At 47.2% G+C, this 26,268-nt stretch overlaps 2 protein-coding genes across 4 annotated transcripts in view; both read left to right on the forward strand.

Annotated features, from left to right (window-relative positions):
- The first annotated feature begins 6,031 nt into the window (after window positions 1–6,031).
- sst1.1 (somatostatin 1, tandem duplicate 1) lies at window positions 6,032–9,217 on the forward strand. Its single transcript, XM_085379730.1, has 2 exons — window positions 6,032–6,222; window positions 8,840–9,217. Exons 1-2 carry the CDS (start codon window positions 6,082–6,084, stop codon window positions 9,056–9,058), a joined length of 360 nt encoding a protein of 119 aa, XP_085235856.1. The 5' UTR covers window positions 6,032–6,081; the 3' UTR covers window positions 9,059–9,217.
- A 15,304-nt stretch (window positions 9,218–24,521) lies between these two features.
- Window positions 24,522–26,268, forward strand: part of ece2b (endothelin converting enzyme 2b) — a 33,805-nt gene continuing 32,058 nt past the window's right edge. For 2 of the 3 annotated variants that reach the window (XM_085380629.1, XM_085380630.1), the window contains exon 1: window positions 24,522–24,823. Coding sequence is in view for 1 of the 3 variants with exons in the window: in XM_085380628.1 (XP_085236754.1) it covers window positions 24,791–24,823 (33 nt within the window). In the remaining 2 variants the exon portion in view is untranslated. The remainder of the gene's footprint in view (window positions 24,824–26,268) is intronic. The other variant, XM_085380628.1, reaches the window with a different exon arrangement.

The following is a 26,268-nucleotide window of genomic DNA, read 5'->3' on the forward strand; positions in this document are numbered from 1 at the left end:
GCGTGGAAGCACTGACCTTACTTTGAGTTTGATTCCATAAAAAGTGACAAAAACATTAGTGTCCGCTGTGCGTGGGAAGAAAACTTGTTTTTACAGCGAAAAAACCCCTAAACTTCCAACAAGCACCGAGTAGCTACGACGTAATGGGAAACTCACAGAGAAACTCGCGGATTCTTCCACTGACCGCAGCACACCTGCACCAGGGTAAACCTCCGCCTGCCCCACTCCTGCTTTACAGGTGAAAATAGAGCAACAGGACCGCTGAGTCTTTGACTTTATTTATTTTCTGCTGTGTTTTACTTGCATCTATTTGAAAGACTGAGTGTAAACACACAAAATATTTTATTTTATGTGCTGGAATGTGCAGAAAATAGGTTTAAATGTTAAACTAATTTCTTCCAGTCAGAGAATGTTGCAGATAATTAAATTTTTGCTTGATGCATAAAGTTAAAAGATTAAAACTAATAAAACAAGTTAAAAAAAGAGACTTTTCCATTTGATTACATTTTGTATGATGGATTATGCAGAAAAAGTAGAATTGGGCTGAAAGATCTATCGCTTTATCACCTCTTCAGGTTGTAAATCGTGCTTTTAAAAAGCAACTAAGTAACTAAGTAATTAATTACTTTTGAAAATAAGTAATCAGTAAAGTAACGGGATTACTTTTTTGGGGAAGTAATCAGTAATTAGTTACTGATTACTTTTTTCAAGTAACTTTACCAACACTGCACACATGCAAAGGTGAGTTTGGCAAAGTGTTTAGAAATCATCTTCAGGTAAGTGTGGTTCAGGTTCTCTCTGTGCTTTGCTGGACAGCTAGCTGAGCGGCTAGCCTTTACTTGTTGCTAACTCAACTTTTTACATCAGGTTTGTAGGGACGGTTGACTTTTCCAGGTCTCATTGGAATTAAAAACAAAGTCCATAAAGTGCCTTAGCTGTAACACAGACTGCATGAAAGCTAGGCCAATTATTTCTGAAGCAACAGATAAGAGAAAGTCTTACTGCTAAAACATGTTTCCACTCACACCGAATGACGGGGGGGGGGGGGGTCTCATTTCTGTTATTTAAAATGATAATAGAGTCAAGTGAGTGAATGACTCCATGCTTCTATTCCTACAGGTTATCCAGATCATGGTGGCAGCTGTCAGAGCTGCACAGACTTCCCTCTCCACTTCCTCCAGCTCTTCCAGGGTGACAACAAGGCATTCCCAAGCCAGCTGAGAGATGTAATCTCTGCAGCACGTCCTGGTTCTGCCCCAGGGCCTCTCCTGCTGTGCCTGGCGACTCACCTAGGGTTGCAAAGCAGCTTGCAGAGGCAGTGGTAGACAGGCTAAAGCATGATTTATGGATGATTATAAGCAGAGGCTCTGGAGACGAGCTTATGTGGAGTCCAATTAAAAACCACAAACTCATAGCTGGATGCATGCACGCTGAATGCTGATTGGTTGAAGGGTCAAAATATGAAGTGTGGCTGCAGTGAAGAGTTTCCACACTCAGCATCACTGAGAGATGTTCTTTAGCCTTTAATGTTATTTTAATGTTCTAAGGACCTGAAACACCAACAACATGCATGCATGAGTCTGCACAGCTCGCTGTAGCACCTGCAGATTACCGACCTGCAGCCGTGCACGTCGCGCTTCTGCGGCCGAGCTTCTCTTCACAGCTGAGCTCTGCGAACACACTGAATGTATCAGCTGGAGTTAATACTGCACAGCGGTCGGGGGAAATCATTTGCATCATATTTATGTGAGAGCAGAGATGAATAAGCCTCGCGAGTCTGTAAGTTGCTGTTCCACAGGGCACGGGTTCACACGGCGTGCAGGAAGTGAAGACCTGAATTTATTTATCCAATGTTTCCGAGCTGGGATGTTCTGATGCTCAGTGCAGGCTGTTTAAATGTGTATGAGGTCGGTTCATTGTGCTGTCGCACACATGACAATATCTGATTTGTTGTTTTTTATTGTGTCTGAATAATTTCGCCTGAGCAGACATGCAAATAAAATCAGGGACACGATGCTCCAAATTGAGACTGTGCAGAAGGAAGCAGACGAATCGCAGCAGGCCGTTAATCCACAGATCGCCGCCTCGCTCTGTCTCTCCGTCGGGCTGTCGTCCTCTAACTCGCACCAACAGGCCGAACCAATCAGCTGTCACGACAGGAAGCCGCTGTGGTCCGAACACTCACAGAGGCTTTTCTCCGTGACCGCGTTGGACAGGTGTGGAAAGTGTCCTGTCGGTCGCCGTTAGCATTCTGACAGCTGAAGCTTTCGGCACGCACTCCTGCGAGGCGTGCTGGACATATCGATGACAGACGACCTCTGGAGGTCAGAAGATCTTCATGTGTTTGTGCATCTCTGTCATAAAGCTGAAGTCTTTCTTTGTTGTTGTCCTGAACTTCCTGCCCTGAAGACTTGAATCCATATGAGATCCTCATCACCTCGTAGGAGTCAGGATGCTCTGTGAAATAAATGCAGTGATTTTATCATAAATTATATTTTATTCATAACAGAACATAAGAACATAACAAATGTGGAAACTGGAAACAACAGACATCTCTTGGTTTTGGGGGGGGGTGATAAAAATATGAGCTCCTTGTGAACATGATGGCAGCGACACGTCTGTAAAAGTAGGACAGGTCCATGTTTGCTCTCTAACACCAGTCTGTGACGGTCTGCTTCGTGCTCTCGTTGCTTTCACGAAGCTCCAGATGTTGTCAGCTGGTCAGAGGTCTGCTCCTCTGCTTTAGTCTGAGTTTGGATGGATCTGACCTGTATGGAAGCCCGTTTCTAGTATCCATAACTCGAAATTTCGACTTATTAACTCGAAATTTCAAGAAATATAACTCAAAATTTCGAGTTACTTTTCTCAAAATTTTGAGTTAGCTCTGCCAATCAAAAATCTACGTGAATGAGGTCGCTTTCTTGTTACCTGGAAGCATATGGCGCAGAGGAACGCGCACTCAAAAACGGATCCCAACAAATTGGCGCTTTCATGAGTACGTTTGCTGACAGAGACTCCTCCAGGTTCTCTGAGATGCCGATGGTGACGTGCTGTGGATGTTCACAGATGGTGGATGTCTGCCCGTCTTTACACCAGAGAAACTCCGCCTCTCTAAGATGCTCATTTTATACCCGATCACGTGACTGACCTGCTGCCAGATGTTTCTGTTTAGCATCACTTACTTTTCCAGACTTTTGTTGACCTGTCTCGACTTTTTTGAGACTTTTACTAACATATAATTCAAAATGAGTTTATTATGAGTGTGGGTGTGATCGGTTTCCTCTCGTGCTTGGATCAGAGCTCAGCTCTCGTCAGACAGATGCAGCTTCAAATGCTGCTGCGACCTTTTCAGAGCGTTTGATGAACAATAACAAACACACTGGATGTGTTTGTGTCATTTCTGAAATGTTAGCATCATTTTTAGTCCTGCTCCAAAGTTTGGGGTCACTGAGAAACGTCCTTGTTTTTGAAAGAAAAGCACATTTGCTTTCACTTAAAACAACATTAAATTAATCAGAAATGCTCTGACAATTAGTGATTAATGAAATTATTAAAGATGAACAACAGTAATACCTGCGTAGGCGTAGAACGGCTCTTTTCCAGCAAATGTCACTGCAGAGCTTCAGCAGCACACGTGTGAGGAGACGGGCTGACTGCAGTCATGTGAGCGCCGCTGCAAACACACTCAACGAAGCTTAAAGCAGCGAAAATGTCCTTGACGTGGGTCAGAGTGTGTCAGGCTTCGGTCCAGGCAGGTCAGCGTCCCGATCGATAGATTTCCAGCCGATCAGCTGATCTCCAACAATGACGCCGTGGAGCTCCGACCTCGGCCCTGTCAGTCCAAACACCGACTCGTTATGAAGAAGCAGCTGACTCACTGTGTTACTGTGCTGTGTTTCATCTTCCTTCATTCACGCCAACCTGGCCCCGCCCCTCCCTGAGCCTGGTTCTGCCAGAGGTTTCTTCCTGTTAAAGGGGAGTTTTTCCTTCCCACTGTTGCCAAGTGGTCCAGGCCCTGGTCATATGCAATGTGAGTGTATTAAACAGCGGTGGCTGTGTGTGCACGGCCATGTTTCAGGTTTTTCTGCTGCAGTATTAAAAGAGGAAAACGAGGCTGTGAGGGGAGCAGCAAACTGCGACGCGTCTGCAGCTTAACAGCAGGACACTGTTGGTGGGAAGAGCCTCGCTGCTGCGACTGAAGCTTCGTTACTGAGACTCCCACAGGTCTGAGCACATTAGGACCTCGACAGGGGTCAAACGTGAGCTCGCAGTCACAATGGACCAAAGAGCCGCTTGAGCTCTGCAAATAACCCCAAACGCAAAAATGAGCCCATGAAATGAACATGTTTCCTCTGCCTGTACGTCTGCACTGCATCACGTCAGCGTCGGATCAGCTCTCACATGAAACTAAAGTAAAACAGCCTCAAAGCCGCGACGCACGAGCTCATCGCATGTCAGCTGACTTACAGGCACAAACTGTACCACACAGATTTCAATAACCACTCAGCTGTGCGTGTCAACAGGTAAATGGTTTTTCATTGACAGACCTGCAGGCAGCAGCACAATGATGCGCTCGATGTGAGGAGGGCGGAATAATTATTTCAAACCAGAGCTGATGCTTCACTGAGCACACGACATTTATCAGCAAATTGAGTCAGAGATGGAAGAACGAGAAGAAAGAGACGTGGCAAGAACAGTTACCTCACGCTCACCTGGACCCTAAAAATAATCAAATCAAATAAGCATCAGCCAGAGCATCATCCTGCCCCTTCACCTGCTCGCCATCTCACCAACACACGACTGCTCAGTGAAACAATCAGTAAAGCTAGACTGAAGTAAAAATGAAAACTGGCTTACAAAACTACTTAAACTGAAGTAAAAATGCCCAGAAAATGTCTTCAGCTTTAGTCTCTACCAAGCAGCTGCAATTCCTTCAATGTCCAGCAGAGGCAGCAGTGAGTCAGCCGCAAAGACATGTTAATAAACCCGTTTACAGTCTGTCCATCCAACTGTTTGCTCCTTTTCAGGGTCGCTGGAGCCTATCCCCGCTGTCTCAGGGTGAGAGGAGGGGTACACCCTGGACAGGTCGCCAGTCTGTTGTGTTTTGTGTTTACTGTGATAGAATAGAATAGAATAGAATAGAATAGAATAGAATAGAATAAACCTTTATTATCCCACGGATGAGAAATCTCGGTGTTACAGAGCTCTTACAGCACGGGAAAAGAAAATATAACAGGAGGACACAGGGTGGTCCTATATGCAGGTAACAATGTACAGAATACAGTAAACAAACAGGCTGGTGAGTAAGACGACCAGAACCATGTTAAGCTGCATCATAGAGTCTCGCTCCTTCCTACACTGAAATGAAGTGGACTGTGAAGTGGGGTGCACCCCCAAAACCAAGTGAACAACACGTTCAGCCATTTATGTTCACAGTGTGTTCACAGAAATACCTCAGGATTCATGACGACATCATCACACATCATCTGTTTAAGCTCACGGGCGCTCGCTGCGCCGACACAGGAGGAGCAAACGTCAGCGATGCAGACAGAGGAGGCTCTCTCCACAAAGTTTCACCTCCTGTTTACTCTCTGAGCTCCTCTCTGCCCCCCCAGTCCTTTGGTGGAAGTGTCCAGATTTCACGGACACTTCCTGTCGATCACACAGCATCAGTGACTTTAATAACGCGGCTCATGGTTCTGTCTCTTCGTTGACGTTTGTTTCAGGCAACCTTATTTGACAACAGCACGATCAAACTGGAAATTCTGGCCCCATTTGGTCCCCTGTGACAACATTCTGGACACGCCCCTGTGCTAAATCTGATCATGTGACCGCCTCCTGTCCGCGAGCCTCCGGCTGAGAAACAAAGTGAGTGGGAGGGAGGGAGGGGAGGAGGGGAGGAATTTGAAACCGGCTCATTTCACTAAACATCATCATCATCATCAGTCACCCCCCTCCACCCATCACCAAACCCACCCCACCGCCCTGGGCAATGACGTCAGCGGGGCTTTAAAAGAGCCGCCGTGACGGGACAGAAGCAGAAGATCCTCCGAGCCGCAGACAGACACACACGTGACGAAGATGAACTCCTCCTCGCGCCTCCGCTGCCTCCTCCTGCTGCTCGTCTCCCTCACCGCCTCCATCAGCTGCACCTCCGCCGCGCAGAGAGACTCCAAACTCCGCCTGTTGCTGCACCGGACGCCGCTGCTGGGCTCCAAACAGGTCCGACACGCGCACACGCACGCGCACACACGCACCCATTTCATTTGATTTCAAAAAATCTGTTTGAACTTTAATCGGAGTCTAAAAAGTTTGAAAATGATTTTCTGTGAAAGTTTTGTAGAAAAATGAAAAACTGCAGGAAAAAGTTTGAATGTATTAAATGTAATGAAACTGTAAAGGTGGAGGAAACATCACTGAGTGCAGACAAGGCTGAATATTGTCTTTATGAATGAACAGCCATAAACAAATGTACCAGATAACCAGGAAGCAGCTCCTTTAATGAAAAACACAGAAACCTGCAGCTGGTGTAAAAATCACAGCGGTTTGTTCTCTGTGAACGTTTGAGGGCTTCAGCTCTGATTTCAGCTCTGTTCACTCCTATCAAAGAAATCAGAGGCTGAAAACATCATCATCATCATCATCATCACTGAATAAAATCAGACAGGAAGCAAAAGGATGCAAATAAAAGCTTCAGTCTTTATTAAAAACCCTGAGGCTTTAAATCCAGAGAAACGTTTCCCTCCATCACAGAGCGCTTCAGCTTCACTTTAACTACACACGTCCTGAACCAGTCTAATACCTGACAAACGAGCTGAAATCACACCTGTGAGGGCTTCTTTTATTTCTTTGTCGTGACCTGCGTGAAGCTCTCCTGACGATGACGAGAGGGCGAGGAAAGGTTTGTTTGGCGGCTGTAAATCAGCCGATGATTCATCTGCTCATCGCTCCTTTGTGGATTCTTTATGGTCGAGTCTGGAAAGCCCGAGCGACCGATGAAGACAACGTTACTGCTGTGTGATGTTTCAGACGCTTTCAGCAGCCACTCGCGTCGTGACTTCGGTCAGACACGAGGTGAACGTTCTGAAGAAGCTCAAACAGCTTCTTCTTCCATCAGTGAAGGTTTGCAGCAGAGATCATGCAGGACTGTGACACTCTGCTGCAGGCGCTCAGCTCTTGCATCCACATCTCGACTGACGTTTCCACCTCGGCTCCACATCAGCTGCTTCTTCTGCAGCTCGACTTTCACCCATAAACATGTGAACACAGCCTCCATCTCTTTACATAGAACGGTCATTTCATCTCAGTGTTATTCGTACAGCACCGGTTCACACTGTAGGCTAAAGACTCTACAGCAAGAATCAGACGACCCGCGGCGACAGTGGGAAGGAAAGGAGAGAGAGATGGGCAGAGAGGACAAAACTAAAATGTGATGACACACAGCAGGTAGAGATCAGTGCAGACGGTTGGTGTTCAGAGAAGGGCGCGGCATGCTTTTTGAGTAAAACGGAGGATGTGGTTCCTCTCTGCAGCACCGTGACGCCATGAAGACGCCACGCAGACAGGAAACACGACGGCGTCTGACCTCTGCAGACTCACAAACACTCAGAAACTATGACATAAAACCTCTTTTTCTGTTTTGATGTGTGCAGTTTTCTTCAGCATCCCACAAACTGCTCAGCAGGAAGTGAAGGAGTCACAGCTCACCCTTTCACAATAAAGCTTGAGAGTTTTCAGAGCAGGGCTACACGCTCCAAACTTAGTTTGTGGTTTTCTGCCCCCTGGAGGTTTAAGTGTGTTAGCATCTTTCGCTGATTGGCTTCAACCTCGAGATATCCTGCAGGTCACGGCGATGTGTTTAGAGGAATCGTCTTTGGAACAACTTTACAGATTACTGTGAAAAGTCTTTAGTTACATTAGATGTTTTCAAAACACAACTCATAAAATCTTTAAGGAAAAAGTCAAAAACATGTTTAAACTAAAACTTTAATATTTATCCACCAAATAACAACTGAACGCGTGTTGTTACAGCCGGTGTTTCAGCGACACGCTCGAACCTCAGAGAGAAATCAAAACAGCGAAACAAATTTGTCTGTTCAGAAATGTCAATAACTAATTTCACCCACATAATAAATTGTTTGTTTGTGAAACAGTAAATACAAATGAATGGATAATGAAAATATTTTGCTATTAGCATTGAAAACTATACCTTGATCATTTTTCAAAACTACTTATAAAAAAAATTCACTTATAATAAAACAAAACCATTTATAAAAATTTCATTATTATTTCATTTAATTCTCCTCAGGAAAGAATTTATAGTAATATATGAATTAGATTTCAAACAAACATAAACTCACAAAGAAAAAACTTCTGAACATCAGAAGCTAAATTTATTTAAACTAAATCATCATGATCACGATTTATTTTATAAAATTTGTTTTGTTTTTTCACAGTGTTACTACTGTCAGTCAGTTTGTAATTATACATTAAACACAAATAACTTCATTAAATCACAAAATAAATGTCATTTTATTATGTTGTGCAAAAAGTAAAATCTTCACTTTATCAATTTTGTTTTTACTACTGAATCTGGGTGATGTCACAGACAGGAGATGTCCCTATATGGTCATCTCTGGCACCAAAGCCCCGCCCACCACCTATTTAAAACAGTTAGACGGTGGGAGATAAAGATCATGCAAAGCTCCCCTCCCCCCTCCCTCACAGAGTAAAAACAGGAACTTCGTTTCACTTTAAGCAGCCGACGCTGAGCTTTGTTGGGCTCCTCACGTTCCCGCACTGAGTTATTCGTGTGTTTTTCATCTTGACGTGTTTTCAGGACATGTCGCGGACCTCGCTGGCAGAGCTGCTCCTCTCTGACCTCCTGCAGGTGGAGAACGAGGCTCTGGAAGAGGAGAACTTCCCTCTGTCCGACGGTGAACCCGAAGACATCCGCGTCGACCTGGAGCGCGCCGCCGGCAGCGGCCCGCTGCTCGCCCCCCGAGAGAGGAAAGCCGGCTGCAAGAACTTCTTCTGGAAGACCTTCACATCCTGCTGAGAGCCTCCTGCTCCTCCTGCTGTACAGAAACACGAGACTGTCGTGATTAGTTTGGATGAAGTGTTTTGATTTCTCTGAGCTGATTCTTTCCGAATGTAAACTTGATGAAACTATTTTTAATTGTTGGTTTGAATAAAATCAGTTTGAGACAAACACTCGACCCCGTCTGCTGCTCGGGGGGTAAACACCTTCATCACGATGAAGAACTGCAGATTTTATGAAGCTGATTAATGCTGGTGCCGGGGAGGGAGGGCTGAACAATAAAATAACTTTAATGATGGTTAATAAAGAGAGGAAGTGGCTCCATAGCAACCACAGGGAGGAATATTTAATCAAACTGAGATAACAAATCAGATCATAAGTTTCCATTTTATTGATCCTCAGAGGCTGGACTGAACATCACAGCAGAGAAATCAATAAAAATCACCTGTGCAGATGTTCAGGCCATAAGTATGTGGACACGTGTGCACTGACACGGAGGAGACGGGGGGCTGTGGGCTTTCTTCACCACAGAAATCAATCGCTTCGCTCAAAAAAGCACATTTCAAAGCCAAACACAATAAGTAGAAAAAGCGACATTTGTGCATGTTTTTTCCAGTTTTAACTTTTCATTTTTTGCACATTTTTAATTTTAGGCTGTGAAACATTTCAACACAGAATGACCAAATAACAGAACCTCGGGTTTATATCAGCTACATGTTTCAGTGTCCTCCCGTTAGCGCTCGCACAAAGCTTCTGTTCTTCTTTGTCAAAGACAGATGATCACATCTGTCAACCTTCCCGCAGCGCTGGCGACATGTCCCCGAGCACGCCTGAACGCAAGGATTTGGTTTTGGCATTGGTGGGGACGGATGATTCAACCATCGAACTCTGCCCCGTTTCTTTTCTTTTTTCCATTTTGTCTTTGCTTCTTGATAAAAGGAGAAGTATACTTGCCTACACATGCTATTCTACCTGCTTTTAAACCGTTTAAAATTACAATTCATAGTTTTATATGTGAATTATATAATGTTAAATTCCTATTAAACAAATGACTGACTAAGTATTTTAGGCTTTAGTTTACTTCCATATAAATCAGGTATCATACAAACATAAAAATAGCTTCAAATACAGTCATGACAATAAAAGAATATGACTTTAAGGACTTAACAACATCACTTCAGTTACACCAACATCTCTGACACATCAGCACTAAGGGAACACTGAATGACCTGCTGGTTTTGTCCATAAAACTACTCGTCTAAGATGACCACAAAGTAAAAGATCTCTCAGCAACATTATGCAACATTTTAGGCACTGTTGCCCCGATCAGGTCAGTGAGCTGGGATGTTTTATTCTAAACATGAACTACTGTTACAGCAACACACATGGACTACATGCCCCACACAACAAACACATGCCTGCTCCTCTCGTTAGCTGAAATGAACTGCTGGCATATTGGTTTTATATCTGTACTGTCCAGTCTCTCCTGGTGGACATGGCATCACATTATTCATGGTTACATACAATTTTAGACTGATGTGGGCCAAGCCTAGCGCCTACTTGCCAACCTTGAGACCTCAGAGTTAGGGAGACATTCAAAGGGGCTGGGGAGGGGGGTATACATGTACATACATATATACAAAAAACTTTTTACAGTGTTTATTTATCGGATAAAATAAGTTAAATGTCACCGTTATTATTGTCCGGCCAGAAACAGGCCGGGGGTGTCCTTTGTGGTCTAAGTGGGCCGGGTCCTCCGAAAGCCGGGTAGACCGGAAATGAGCGACTGTGAAATTGGACGGTGTAGCCTTCAGAATTACGTCACCTGCCATCTCCTCCTTGCTGTCTAAAATATAACCGGACACTGGTGTAGATGTTCTCACACAGCAGTTTATTCAGCTGTGTGAGAACCCCGGAGGAATCCTCCCGAGGGATTAATAAAGTTTTATTTAATCTAATTTAATCTAATAACTTTAATCTCAGCCAAACCGATTTACTCACCAACAAATAAAACACAACTAAAGCACTGAAAAAGGCCAAACAATAACATGTTTACGTTGTTTGACGTTTACACAGCTACATTCTCGCCTGAAAATGTGTTAAAAGTTTATTTTGCGACCCAGAAAGATTAATAAGAGTAATCCGGTCGTGAAGTCTGACGTCACCTAAAATCCGCTGCAGGTCCATATATCAAACGATCACTATGGCATTACTGAGAGTTGAAAACTGTCTAAAGTCTTTCATCTTTAATAAAATGATCAGCGTTCTGCTCTACCAGGTGTGACAACTGAGTTTAACATCCAGGCATCCATGAAAACGGAATTTATGACATTTAACGGAGTTAGAAGTTAGCAGGGAGTTAGCTCGCTAGCTTCTATCTAAATACAATATAGCATGTCCTGACTGCGGGGTTTTGGAAACAAATTCAAACGTACAGCTCTGCTATCACTTCCAACATAAATGAAGACTAAACAGCAGTGACGTTTGTAGGGTTACTAAAGTTTGGCTAGCTGGTATATAATGATGTGCTACGTGACTGCTAGCGACACAGCTATGTTAGCATAATATAAACAAGCTAACTTTTTTTCCACTCGATAAAAGTTAACGTGAGTGTTCTCGGTGGTCAGGAACAAATGTAATCGCATGGCAGGATGCTGTAAAAGGACCAAACTTCAGCCAGGAGAACAACTGAGATAATCCATCCACAATACGAGGTTAGTCATTCATATACTGCTGCATGGGCTGGGCTGTAGTTACATCCTAAGGTTTTAAAAACTGGCCTAATCACATTGGCCATATTTGTCACATGAGGTAGGACTCCAGTAGAGACCGTAATTTAACTCTTTCTGCTCCGCTGGCTGAATGAGACGCTGACAGATCGTTTTTTTCTTACTATTGGGTTTGTTTTTCTTTACTCGAAGAGATCAAATTATTGGTGGGGACAATTCAATAATCGCTGGATGTTGGTGGGGACACGTCCCTTCCGTCCATGCCAAATCTACGCCCTTGCCTGAAAGTGTGGGCTTGGCATGGCTGAGCACAGGAAAGCTAAACGAGGGCCGACAGACAGACTGGTGTGGAAAAGCGTGTCTACAGTCAGCAACAGAGAAATGAATGCAAACATAATCAGAGCACGAGCCTCCAAACACAGAGCCAATAAAGCCCGATGTTCTGTGAACCTGTCCCCAAAACTCTCACCTCCATTTTAATCACAGCAGCTTCTTCAGCGAGCAGCAGCAGGAAGCATTTTAATTTTCCATTCCAGTTATCTTTACAATCACCGCGTGTCACACCTGAGTACAGGCTATCTAGTATGAGCAGCTTTCATACTGTTGCTGAGTTATTTCCACACGTATATTCTGTGTAATTACAGCAGAGACACTGTGTAATTACTGTCTGCTCTCAATGATGATGGAGGGAGCGAGGATGGAAATTAAACTCGCTGAAAAAAGACTCGACTAAAACTTCACAACTTCAGCCAGACGCTCTCACACTATTCATCACCGTGTCCATGAACGAATCGCTGAAATCAGTATGTTTCTGACTGCTCCTTACTTTTACTCCCTACATTTTAAAAACACTCTCGTTACTTTATGTGTGACGTATCTGAGTCACAGTGAGGCAGCGCTGTTCGTGTACGAATCACAAGGAGACGTCGCGTCAAAGACGTCACAGAGAGTTGACTTTGTCTCGGCCCAACACCTGAGCGACTGTTTGCGTCAGCGTGGAGCTGACCCTACAGAAGAGGAGCGAGCACAAAGGGAGCAACGTTTTTAAGTGTTTCTGTCAGCTCAACAATCCTCAGCAAACACACAAACTGTGTGCGCGCAGTTTGTCTCATGTTGTGAATCAAACTGATGGAGACTAACTGTGATATTTAAAGACTGCATGAAAACCCTCTGCAGGTTAGTGCAGGATAAACAGGTTAGCTTGCTGCACAGTGGCCTGGTTTCATGGTCACAGGAAGCTTACATAGGTGGAGCAGAGATTCATAACAACAAATCAAGAAGACTGTGGAGGAGCAGACGGAAAACACCGAGCGTTTGTGACACAAACCACCAGCTACACTCAAGAACTGCGAGAGCAGATTAGACTCAAAAATCTAACAGAGCTGGAAACGTTCTTCAGGACGACTGAAAGTGAGAAAGAACGAAGAATGAAGAGAAAAATGTGGAAAGGAGGAAGAGAGGAAACGAGCCACAGGTGGAGTTCAGGAGACGTGATTCTGATCGGCCTGATGTTAAACTGCTGCCTCGCCTCCTCTGCCACGCTAAACGACAAGTGAGGAAGGGTGTGTGTGTGTGTGTGCGTGTGCGTGTGTGTGTGTGTGTGTGTGCGTGTGTGTGCGTGTGTGTGCGTGTGTGTGCGTGTGTGTGTGCGTGTGTGTGCGTGTGTGTGTGCGTGTGTGTGCGTGTGTGTGTGCGTGTGTGTGTGCGTGTGTGTGTGCGTGTGTGTGTGTGTGCAGCAGCTGCTGCAGTCAGATTAGCAGCTCCTTTCACTCATTAGTTCTTTGTTAAGAAAAGCTTTCAGGAGCTTAATGAGAGCTGATGATTGGCAGCTGAGACACGCAGCAGCAAATGGAGAGGGCGTCCATTACCGCCGATCACGCGACGGCACTACGTGTGAAATCACATGACCTGCTTTGAAAGTTGGTCAGATACTCAAAGTGCATTGAAAACAGTAACTGCCCATTTCTTGTAAACATGATCAGAAACAGATGCAAACCGAAGCTCAGCGGCAATAACACATGACGCCGTGTAGCACGTTCAGGAGGAGCTAGCCTCAGTTCTCACGGTGGGACCGTCTACCCAGCTGGTGATTAAATACATTAACTTCAAAATGATAAGAAATGAATGATGCCAACCAAAAGAAGAATGCAGCCCAGAGGCGGAGCCAGACATTTGAAACACCCGGGGCTTAGCCCAGTAAGCCACACCCCCGCTCCACCACTGATGCAGCCAGAACTGAGCCTTGTGGAACACCACAGGTTAGGGGAAGACCGTGTGTTTATCATATATACATCATTCAGTGTGATCAGAGACACAAGGTCAATGACTCGACACGAAGGATGAGCCGACCCAGTTTAGACCAGATTGGACTTCATGTGGTGTGTGACCTGAAACCAGTTTAATACCACGATTTAAGCTATCGCTGTTAACATTACACAAACTTACAGACTCTAAGCTAAACGTTTGCGTGAAGCCAGTGTCCTCGATGTCCAGGCTTTGGCGTCCTGAAGCGTCCCGTACTTGCACTTATTTCAGGGACGATCTCAGCAGCTGCGACGCCACACGGAGCTGTGACCTCACTAAACTCTCTCCTGATGACTTTACGGTCTCAGCCGCTGATTTCAAGCCCGAATGAATAAAACATGATTTCTGTTTGGTTTCATTTTGTGGTTTCATTAGAGTCAGAAAATCCCACAAAGCAGGGGCGGGCGTAGGCTTCACAACACGACCCCACAAATCGCATCTTTTACACACAGTCTGTGAGCTCATCTGCGCTTCCTGCTGTGGATCTTATTATAATGTCCGCATGGCCATCAGAAACCTGCTGCTTGAATATATGTGATTGTTTCACAGCGGCGTGCAGCAGAGCGTCTTCCCTTTTTCAATATTAAATTTCGGCATTTAATTACCTTCAATAAAAGACTTTGGCTAATTTGAGGCATTCGTGTTTGCCTTCCAGCCTCAAATCCTAATTAAAGCCTAAAGAGGTTCGAAGCCTCATAAGATAAGATAAGACAAGACAAGACGAAATAAGACAAGATAAGATAAAATATAATAAGATAAAATAAGATAAGATAAGATCAAATAAGATAAGATAAGATAAGATAAGATAAAATAAGATAAGATAAAATAAGATAAGACAAGATAAAATAAGATAAGATAAAATAAGATAAGATAAGACAAGATAAAATAAGATAAAATAAGGTAAGATAAAATAAGATAAGATAAAATAAGATAAGATAAAATAAGATAAAATAAGATAAAATAAGATAAGATAAAATAAGATAAGATAAGACAAGATAAAATAAGATAAAATAAGATAAGATAAAATAAGATAAGATAAAATAAGATGAGATAAGACAAGATAAAATAAGATAAAATAAGGTAAGATAAAATAAGATAAGATAAAATAAGATAAAATAAGATAAGATAAAATAAGATAAGATAAAATAAGATAAAATAAGATAAAATAAAATAAGATAAAATAAGATAAGATAAGATAAGATAAAATAAGATAAGATAAGATAAGATAAAATAAGATAAGATAAAATAAGATAAGATAAGATAAGACAAGATAAAATAAGATAAGATAAAATAAGATAAGATAAAATAAGATAAGATAAAATAAAATAAGAGAAAATAAAATAATTGCTACCTTATCGTGGTGGAGGGGTTTGTGTGTCACAGGGATCCCAGGGGCTATGTTGTCTGGGGGCTATTGCCCCCTGGTAGGGTCTCCCATGGCAAATTGGCCCTGGGTGAGGGACCAGACAAAGAGCGATTCATAAGACCCTTATGAAAAGGACACCGAGGGAACAGTTTACCCTGCCCGGGATAGGGTTACCGGGGCCCCGCCCTGGAGCCAGGCCCGGGGAGGGTGCCCGAGGGCGAGCGTCTGGTGGCCGGGCCTTAGTCCATGGGGCCCGGCCGGGCACAGCCCGAAGAGGAGACATGGGCCCATCCTCCCGCAGGCCCACCATCCGCAGGAGGCGCCATAGGGGTCGGGTGCATTGTGTGCCGGGTGGCGGCCAGGAGCGGAGGCCCTGGAGGACTGACCCCCGGCTGCCAAGACTGGCAATAGGGACATGGAATGTCACCTCTCTGGTGGGGAAGGAGCCTGAGTTAGTGCGTGAGGTTGAGAGGTACCGGCTAGATATAGTCGGGCTCACCTCTACACATGGCTTGGGCTCTGGAACCAGTCTCCTGGAGAGGGGCTGGACTCTGTCTCAGTCTGGAGTTGCCCCTGGTGAGAGGCGGCGGGCTGGGGTGGGTATCCTAATATCCCCTCGGCTTGCTGCCGGTACGTTGGGGTTTTTCCCGGTGGACGAGAGGGTTTGTTCCCTGCGCCTTAGGGTCGGGGAACGGGTCCTGACTGTCATCTGCGCTTATGCGCCGAGTGGCAGTTCAGAGTACCCAGCCTTCTTAGAGTCCCTGGGGGGGGGGGGGGGGGGGGGGGTGCTGGAGGGTGCTCCACCTGGAGACTCTGTTGTCCTGCTGGGAGACTTCAATGCTCACGTGGGTAACGACAGCGGGACCTGGAGGGGCGTGATTGGGAGGAACGGCCTCCCTGATCTGAACCCGAGCGGTGCTCTGTTATTGGACTTCTGTGCTAATCACAGTTTGGCCATAACGAACACCCTGTTCGAACATAAGAGTGTCCATAAGTGCACGTGGCACCAGGACGCTCTAGGCCGTAGGTCGATGATCGATTTTGTAATCGTATCAGCAGATCTGCGACCATATGTTCTGGACACTCGGGTAAAGAGAGGGGGTGAACTGTCAACTGATCACCACCTGGTGGTGAGTTGGATCAGGTGGCGGGGGAAGACGCTGGACAGACCTGGTGCACCTAAACGCGTAGTGAGGGTGTGCTGGGAACGTCTAGCAGAGGCCCCAGTCCGCGAGATCTTCAACGCACACCTCCGGCAGAGCTTCAACAGCATTCCGAGGGAGACTGGGGACATTGAGTCCGAATGGACCATGTTCAGCGTCTCCATTGCCGAAGCTGCTGCATTGAGCTGCGGCCGCAAGGTGGTTGGTGCCTGCCGTGGTGGTAATCCCCGAACCAAATGGTGGACACCAGAGGTGAAGGGAGCCACCAGGCTGAAGAAGGAGTCCTATCGGGCTTGGTTAGCCTGTGGGACTCCGGAGGCAGCCGACAGGTATCGACAGGCCAAGCGGAATGCGGCTCGGGCAGTGGCTGAAGCAAAAACTCGGGTGTGGGAGGAGTTCGGAGAGGCCATGGAAAAAGACTTTCGGACTGCCTCGAAGAGATTCTGGCAAACCGTCAGACGTCTCAGGAGGGGAAAGCGGTGCTCTACCTGCACTGTGTATAGTGCTGGCGGAGCGCTGCTGACGTCGACTGAGAAAATTGTCAGGCGGTGGAAGGAATACTTCGAGGACCTCCTTAATCCCACTGACACGTCTTCCGAGGAGGAAGCAGAGTCTGGGGATGAGGGGAATGACCCGCCAATTTCCGGGGGCGAGGTCACTGAGGCAGTTAAACAACTCCTTGGTGGCAGAGCCCCTGGTGTTGATGAGGTCCGCCCCGAGTTCCTGAAGGCTCTGGACGTTGTAGGGCTGTCCTGGTTGACACGCCTCTGCAATGTTGCGTGGAGATCAGGGGCAGTACCTGTGGACTGGCAGACCGGGGTGGTGGTCCCCATCTTTAAGAAAGGGGACCGGAGGGTGTGTTCCAACTACAGGGGGATCACACTCCTCAGCCTCCCTGGGAAAGTCTATGCCAGGGTGCTGGAAAGGAGAGTTCGTCCGTTAGTCGAACCTCGGATACAGGAGGAACAATGCGGTTTCCGTCCTGGTCGCGGAACACTGGACCAGCTCTTTATCCTCTCCAGGATACTTGAGGGTGCATGGGAGTTTGCCCAACCAGTCTACATGTGTTTTGTGGACTTGGAGAAGGCATTCGACCGTGTCCCTCGGGGTGTCCTGTGGGAGGTGTTGCGGGAATATGGGGTGTCTGGCCCATTGCTACGGGCCATTCGATCCCTATACAACCGTTGCAAGAGCTTGGTTCGCATTGCCGGCAATAAGTCGGACTCGTTCCTGGTGGGTGATGGGCTCCGCCAGGGCTGCCCTTTGTCTCCGGTTCTGTTCATAATTTTTATGGACAGGATTTCTAGGCGCAGCCAAGTGGCGGAGGGCTTTTGCTTTGGTGGCCTCAGAATCTCATCTCTGATTTTTGCAGATGATGTGGTTCTGTTGGCTTCATCGGGTGAGGGCCTCCAGCTCGCACTGGAACGGTTTGCAGCCGAGTGTGAAGCAGTGGGAATGAGGATCAGGACCTCCAAATCTGAGGCCATGGTTCTCAGCCGGAAAAGGGTGGAGTGCCCACTCCGGGTCGGGGATGAGTTCCTGCCCCAAGTGGAGGAGTTCAAGTATCTCGGGGTCTTGTTCGCGAGTGATGGGAGAAGGGAGCCGGAGATCGACAGACGGATTGGGGCTGCAGCTGCAGTAATGCGAACGCTGCACCGGTCCGTCGTGGTGAAGAGGGAGCTGAGTGTAAAAGCGAAGCTCTTAATTTACCGGTCGGTCTACGTCCCTACCCTCACCTATGGCCACGAGCTGTGGGTAGTGACCGAAAGAACGAGATCGCGGATACAAGCGGCAGAAATGAGCTTCCTCCGAAGGGTGGCTGGCCTCTCCCTTAGAGATAGGGTGAGAAGTTCGGCCATCCGGGAGGGGCTCAGAGTAGAGCAGCTGCTGCTCCACCTCGAAAGGAGCCAGCTGAGGTGGTTCGGGCATCTGACAAGGATGCCCCCTGGGCGCCTCCTGGGTGAGGTGTTCCAGGCATGTCCCACCGGGAGGAGGCCCCGGGGCAGACCCAGGACACGCTGGAGAGATTATATCTCTCGGCTGGCCTGGGAACGCCTTGGTGTTCCCCCGGATAAGCTGGAGGAGGTGGCTGGGGAGAGGGAGGTCTGGGCCTCTTTGCTTAGGCTGCTGCCCCCGCGACCCGGCCCCGGACAAAGCGAATGAAGATGGATGGATGGATGGAATAAGATAAGATAAAATAAGATAAGATAAAATAAGAAAAAATAAGATAAGATAAAATAAGATAAGATAACTCAGCAGGTAATGTCGACTGATTGCAGAACCACACACAATAGAAGAGTCAGATGTTCTTCCATTTTACATTTATTCTGAATTTAATTCAACAGAAACAGTAATGTGCAAAAGTCTTGAGCCATTTCTTGATGTTTTTATTTACGAAACATGCAAACGGTTTCATTCTAACTCGTCACTATTCGGTGACTATTTCTGATCGCCAGTTCTCGTGTCATTTTCATATCTGTTTCCCTTCGTTAAGCACGGCTTCCTGGCAGCCGTCCTTCCACTGAGGCATCTCTGATGAGGATCAGTGGACAGTAATGATCAGCTGACGGTCCAGATCTTCTCTCAGCTCCTGTGTCAGAACTTTCAGAGGTTTTAGGCCTCGTGCTGCTTTGTTTAAACGACACACTGCACACCCCACTGAGTTTTTGTCATGTGTAGTGGGACCAGAAGTACAAACTCAGATAACAAACTGACCTTTATTACACACAGGACAAGAGACTATCAGTATAAAGCAGGAAACTCACAGTGAGACTAAACACCTGAACCGAATAAACACAAAGACACGGATAACATAACGGAAACACAGACCAGACACGTGGAACACAGGCGGCAGAATAACGAGGAAAACGCTGATGATCAGCAAACAGTGGGTACTATGTATCATTAATGTGTAACAACAGTCTGCACAGTCATCCACGCTTTAATCCTATTAAGACTTAAAGTGTGCATTATTAGGGGCGTGGCCTCTTTGACTGACAGGTGGACGGTGACACCGGTGGCTGTAGCTGTGTTGGTGCTACGGCTGCGGTGAGGTTTGTGTACTAACAGACATATAGGTGACATTCATCCTGAACCTGTCTAAACGCGACAGCCTCAACCTGACATCATCTCCATCATCTGCTTCAGCAGCAGCGAGTCATCTTTAGGTGGATGTGCAGGTGCGTTCAGCCTCTGACAGGAAGCTGCCGTGACGTCGTACACCTCTCCGTCTTGTTAAGAAATGAGCGTTTCTTTATTAAACAGGAAACGGCAGCTGCAGCTGCACAAAGAGCCTGAGCCGCCAATCAGCCCGTCAGCCAATCACACGCCAGCATTTAAACAGCTTCAATAAACCTTAATGAGCGTTAATTACATCTGAAAGCTTCACTGGAACACAGCGCACACTGCCTTTTAACTCTGTGTGTGTGTGAGTGTGTGTGTGAGTGTGTGTGTGAGTGTGTGTGTGTGTGTGTGTGTGTGTGTGTGTGTGTGTGTGTGTGTGAGTGTGTGTGTGTGTCTGTGTGTGTGTGTGTGTGTGTGTGTGTGTGTGTGTGTGTGTGAGTGTGTGTGTGTGTGTGTGTGTGTGTGATGTATGCAGCAGCTGATTAGTCGTCTTTTTAAGGTGAAATCATCATCAGAAGCCACACACACACACACACACACACACACACACACAGAGCACGATGATGTCAGCAGCATTCAGGAGATCAGAGGTCAAACTGCGATCAGCAGGGCTAACCAATCACAGAGCAGCTGATAAAGTGGAGAAACACAGCGTGTTGCCGCGGTGACGTTATCATCAGCCTCCAGGTTTGGAGGTGAGTCAGACTGTGAGGTTTGTGTGGGGCCCAGTGCATGATGGGTAGGCGCGGCGTGCTCTGGGTTCAGTCTGCAGCGAAAAGATGACACAAACTTCAGAGTTTAACATTTAAGAGACGCGACCTTTGACCCCTGCAGCAGCTGCTTCCTCCTGATTAAAACCTCGCTGAGCTTCAGTTTGTTCACACATCCACACGTCTTTCACTGTACGCCGTTTATACAGATGAGTCACTTTAACCTCGAAACAAAATGAAGGCCCGTGTTTGTGAAACGCTGCAGGTAAGAGCTCCACCTGGCTCAGGTAAGCAGCCAGCTGCTGGGACGATATCTGCCTCAACTTCAAGACTCTGAATATCCATGAGCGTCTCTTTGTCCATCGACACGACAACGTCTGAGTGTCTGCGTGACTCCAGACGATCTCCACAGTTCCTCCTTTAGCCATCGGCCTTTTTCTTTCTTCCATGGTGAGATCTAAAACCAGGCGCAGAGTCCATCATGGAGAGGACCTGGAGGAGACATGGTCCACGTTTGAGTCTGCAGCACAGCCTGTGATGACTTCACATCTGATTCACTGAAGCTTCACAAAGATGCACAAAAGAAAACGTTGTTTTCAGGAGGCTGACCTTCAGCTGTAACTGCGTTTGATTAAAAACTGAAAGGGGAAGCGACGCAAACGCCGCCGCATCATGTAAAGTGACGTTTGGAGCGCACAGGTGAGGATGAGTCAGCTTCCTGCAGGTGTTTGAGCGTCGCCGGCGTCTCTCCCACAATAAGAAGTCACCCGACAGCGAGAAGCTGAAGGTTTTCACCACAGCTCGTCTTCGTCTCTTTGACAGATGCAGCTGCTGCTTTTCTTCTGCTCAATGACAAGGTGACGCTGAAGAGCTCCTCATTCACTTCACCTCCTCTCCTTCACTGCCTCTTCTCCTCTCTCCTTCCTCACAGGGAAATGAGAGGAGAGGATGAAGAGGAGAGGATGTGATGAGGAAGGGAGGTCGTCTTCTTTGGAAGAACCGTCAGAAAAAAGAGGGCAGGAAGAAAATGAAAAGAAATAAAGAACAAGAAAACTGAAGATGGAAAGAAAGAAGACAAAAAGATGGTGAAAGGTTGATGCACTAAAGAAAGAAAGAATCTGTCAGGAGATGACATCATCAGTCATTTCCTGGTCCAAACAGCAAGAACGGTCTAAATTCTTTTAGATTCAGAAGTTCGTTTCTATCTACAGATGATAAACCATCACATGAATGCATCAGGCAGGAGTCAGATGGTCTGCAGTGAGAGCAGGGAACAGGTGGAGGTTACAAACCCAGTGGAGACACAGACAGGAGGAGAGGTAGTGAAGGTGGATGAGCTTAAATAGCTGGGGTCAACCTTAAAGCCGTGGACGGTACCCGAGACAGGTGAAGATGAGAGAGCAGGCAGGGTGGAGTGGGTGGAGACAGGTGTCATGGGTGGTGGCTGAAGGAGAGCAGCAAGAGGTAAAGGGAAGGTTTAAAGACGGCGGTGAGACCTGCTGCGATGCATGGAGGAGGAGGAGGCCCAGCTGAAGGTGTTAGACGCCACAGTCTGTCAGAGGAGGTGTGCAGAGGAACACTTTATCATCCACAGAGGGGCAGTTTGCTTTGGAGCCAGCAACACAAATAACACAAGACAGAATGACAAAATGAACAGGAACAAATGAGGATTCAAGGGAGGGAGAGTGGATATGATGGAGCTGCCAGGCTGGAGGAGAAGACGACGAGCTCAGAGGCTGATGAACGCAGTGAAGGAGGACATGCAGAGGGTGTGTGTGTGACAGAAGAGGTGCTCGCTCAGCTCTGTGAGAACAGCAGCGACGCCTGGAGGATTGATGATGTGCTGCCACCTGGTGGAGCACGTCCTGCTGGACAGACCGTTCACTATCATCTGACAGAAACACGTCAACACTTTAGAAAGAGAACAGCCTCCATTAGAGAGGCGTCTGGCAAACAAGGAAAAGAAGGGAGCTGTGCGACGCTCCTCCACGTGACGTCACGGGCGAGTAGCTCACAGAGGCTGAAGAACTGCTGCTCGTACTGTGTGTCTGTGGCCAGCAGGGGGAGCTGCTGGATAACTTTGACTTCATCTCCACAGTTTAATGAGGAAGCAGGTGTGACACAGACACAGGTGACAGCGTGAGTCACTGAAAAAAGAAGAACCTGTCTGAGCTCCAGGTGTACCTAATAATGTGGCCTGCTCCCAGGTGAAATTTTATTTTGATGCTGAAATCTGAGCACTTCCTCCTCCTGCTGATCCAGTCCAGCCGGTTCCTGGTTTGTGCCTCCTGTGAGCCGTGATGTGGGAGAACCTGCTCAACCCGTCTGACCCCGCCCACCTGCTCCAGGTGACAGCGTCAGCTCACATGCAGCGCAGTCGTCTTTATAAACGCTCGTTTCATCTTCTTGATCCTTTCATTCCCTCGGCCGACATTTTGATTGGATAAAGTTAAAGAGGATGAGTTCTGCATGATTCACTGCTCAGAATAATCCTTCTTTGTCTTATGCTCGTGCAGCCCCTCCCTCCATCCTCTGTCTCAAACACGTTGTTACTGTTGTTACACGTTGTTCTGTCTGAGCTTTGGAGATTTCTGAGGTTTGTGTACCTGGACACAAAGCAGTGAAGCGTGCTGGAGCGTCCTCAGAGGAAAATCCCCTGGATTGAAGTTTGCTGGACAGATAAATTCAGACCGTTATGAAAGCTCTCACTGACTCGTGGTTCGTGCATGTGAGCGTCCCCCAAAGGGCCGTTGAGAGCAGGAAGAGCAATAAACAGTTTATTGATTTGGTCTGTCTGTAAATGGTCTGTATTTGTAAAGCGCTTTTACTTGGTCCTAAGGACCCCAAAGTGCTTTACACTACACACAATCATCCACCCATTCACATACATTCACACACTGGTGATGGCAGCTACAGTGTAGCCACAGCCGCCCTGGGGCGCACTGACAGAGGCGGTTTCTACGCCTGTCCTGTGAGGCTGATGGAGTCCTCGGCGTTCAGCTCTCACACTGACCATTAACTACACATCTACTCATAGAGATACAGAGAGTGGTTTAAGGGTGGTGTAGTACGGTGGCCCTGAGGTGATAAAGAACACTTCCCTTCCTGGAAAACGATGGATCACATTCGCGGCTTCGCGTGTGTCCAGTTCCCGGTGTGAAGGATAAACTGAGCTGAGAGCAGCAGATCAGAACCAGCGAACGCCGTGACGTTATGATGTGTTCGTTTTCAGCGTGTTTACATTTTAAACAAGTGTTTCGGTTTTATGAGCATCGTTGACTTTTGTAAATGATCAGAATAAAGACTTAAAATAGTATACAGAATACTCCTAAAAATACACTTAGTATATGTCTCAGTGTGTGTGTGTCTATATAAATGGAGAGTCCTCTTCACACGCTGAGGTTGATTGTGGAGTTCCACAGGGTTCAGTGCTGGGACCAATTCTGTTTACATTATACACCCTTAGAGCAGGGTCTCAAACTCGCGGCCTGCGGGCCACTAGCGGCCGTATATTGATGTGAAGAAATACGCTGCAGTCTGGTCCTTGATGTTTGGGAGGGTTGTTTGTTGAGTGCAGTTAAAATAAGTTCTTAAAAAATGATTCAGCGTGAAGACAACATGAGCAGAGAGCACGTGTGCTCTGTGAGCAGATGTGAGCAGATGTGCACAGATGTGCAGGTCAGCTGCTTCTGTGTTTGTAACAAGTACATTTTTTAGAGTTTTTACTTTGTTCGGTTTGATCTGAGTAACGTCATCACGGATGCCGGTGACCGTGCCGTGATGTGCGCGCGGTAAGGTTAAACCTTCAGGGTCGTGGAGGCTGAAGCTCTGCGGTCACAGGAGTCACTGCCGCCGTGGATTCTGGGAGTTGGAGGAAGAAATGAAAGTGTAATATTAAGGGAGGAGGAGGGCTAACAGCGGCGGATTTTCGCCCCACAGGGGGTGAATGAGGCCACGCGTGGGGAATTCACAAAAAACTCAGTGCGGAACTTACCGCAGCCACAGAGCGACGAGGAGCTGGAGGAGGTGACGTCGGGCCGTGTGAGTGACGTCAGTCCCTGTGTGTCTCGGGGTGTGTTTGTTTGTGAGAGGAAGAGGCCGGTTGGATGTTGGGCGGGGTCTGAGGAGAGAGAGGGAGAGAGAGAGAGAAGCGGAGAAAACCGAAAAACCTCCCGATCCTCCTCCTGCTGCTCCTGCTGCACACAGACAAAAGGACACCGGGACGACACACACGCACAGACTCGCACCCACACACACAGACGGCCAGAGCGCGGCACAGACGGACGGACACCCGGGAGGATGGGCCGGCGGAGCGGTCGTCGGTAGCGCTCTGATTTCGGGGACGGAGCTCCAGGATGAGCGTAGCGCTGCAGGACCTCCGGAACACCGTGAGTACGCACACACACACAGCGCGCCCGGACGCGTGACACTCGCAGCCCACGCGTGTTCTCTGTGATGCTGATCACCTGTCAGTCACTGTAGTCGGTGTGTGTGCACGCGTGCGTGTGCGTGCGTGCGCGTGAGCAGGAACACTGGCAGGCCTGAAATCAGGGCTGACCTGACAGTGACGTCACGGATCAAACAGCCTGATCAGAAATGAGTGTGACGCAACAGGTTTGTAAACACACACACACACACACACACACACACACACACACACTGATCCCAATGGTGTAGGTTTGTTTATAACCACAGAAGAAGAACAGACAAAAACACTCTTCTTCTTCTCCTCACCTCGCGGAGCTGAGGTGGACAGTTAGCTTGTGGCTGCAGGTAGATCTGCTCCTGCACACTTTGATAGTAAAGATGGAGCTGCATGACACCACCCACTGGTCTCTGGTGTTTTGGCCATGGCTGTGTTGGTTTTCATGGTGCCAGAAGTGACCATATTTGGATAAGACCGTATTGGAGCATCTCACACACACACACACACACACACACACACACACACACACACACACACACACACACACACACACACACACACACACACACATCGATACCTGTAACTCAGTAGCACACAGTATTCCAGGGACTCCTGTTACCCAGGGTGAAGCCCAGCAGCTACCTGTATCACCAAGCAGCTGTCAAAGAGGCCACGCCCTTCTTAACGTAGACTTTAAACATTAACTTCACCCTGTACAGGTGTTACGAAGCAGGACATTAACTGTACAGACCAAAATCAGTTTTCTCTGAAATAAAGTGAAGCGAGTGTACAGCAGGCCGCCTGCTCCCAGAGGACACCGCTCTGTTATCTGTGCTGCTGGGTTTGCGTGGGTGACTGGGGTCTGCTGGCAGGATGCAAAGATAAGTCAGTGTCATCAGGGTGTGGGTGGAAGTGGGAGCAGCTGCACATAAATAAAACAACTAAGAGTCAGAGGTCCTCATCGGGTGCCTTGTGGTACTCCAGATCTGATACTCACCTTTGCAGTGATGTGATTTGTCAGGAACGCAGACACACGTGTGCGAATGTGAGGATATCTGAGGTGTGAGTCTGTTTGAGGTGTTGTGCTTTAACTGTGTGTAAAACCAGCAGCTGCTGTCTGACAGTGATTTAGCTTCTTATTAGCTATTTAACAATGTGTCTGCATAGTGGGAGTGTGACCCACGGCGGGCTCGCAGGACTCGCACAACAGGAAGTTTTGGGCTGGACCTTAAATACCCAGCAGTGCTGTGATGACAGCTGAGCCCTGCACAGGTACGAGCAGCAGCCATTCTGATGCTGACTGCTTCAGACAGTAACCGATACACTGGTCGAGGAGTCACACGCTGAGAGACTTGAGCCGAGAGAGCCGAACACCAAACAAGCCGAGCCCCCTGAAAGTGACTCCCT

The sequence above is a fragment of the Rhamphochromis longiceps genome, linkage group LG14, assembly GCF_057381845.1.
Source record: "Rhamphochromis longiceps isolate RC_006_pf linkage group LG14, R_longiceps_female_GT1.1, whole genome shotgun sequence".
NCBI classification, from domain to species: Eukaryota; Metazoa; Chordata; class Actinopteri; order Cichliformes; family Cichlidae; genus Rhamphochromis; species Rhamphochromis longiceps.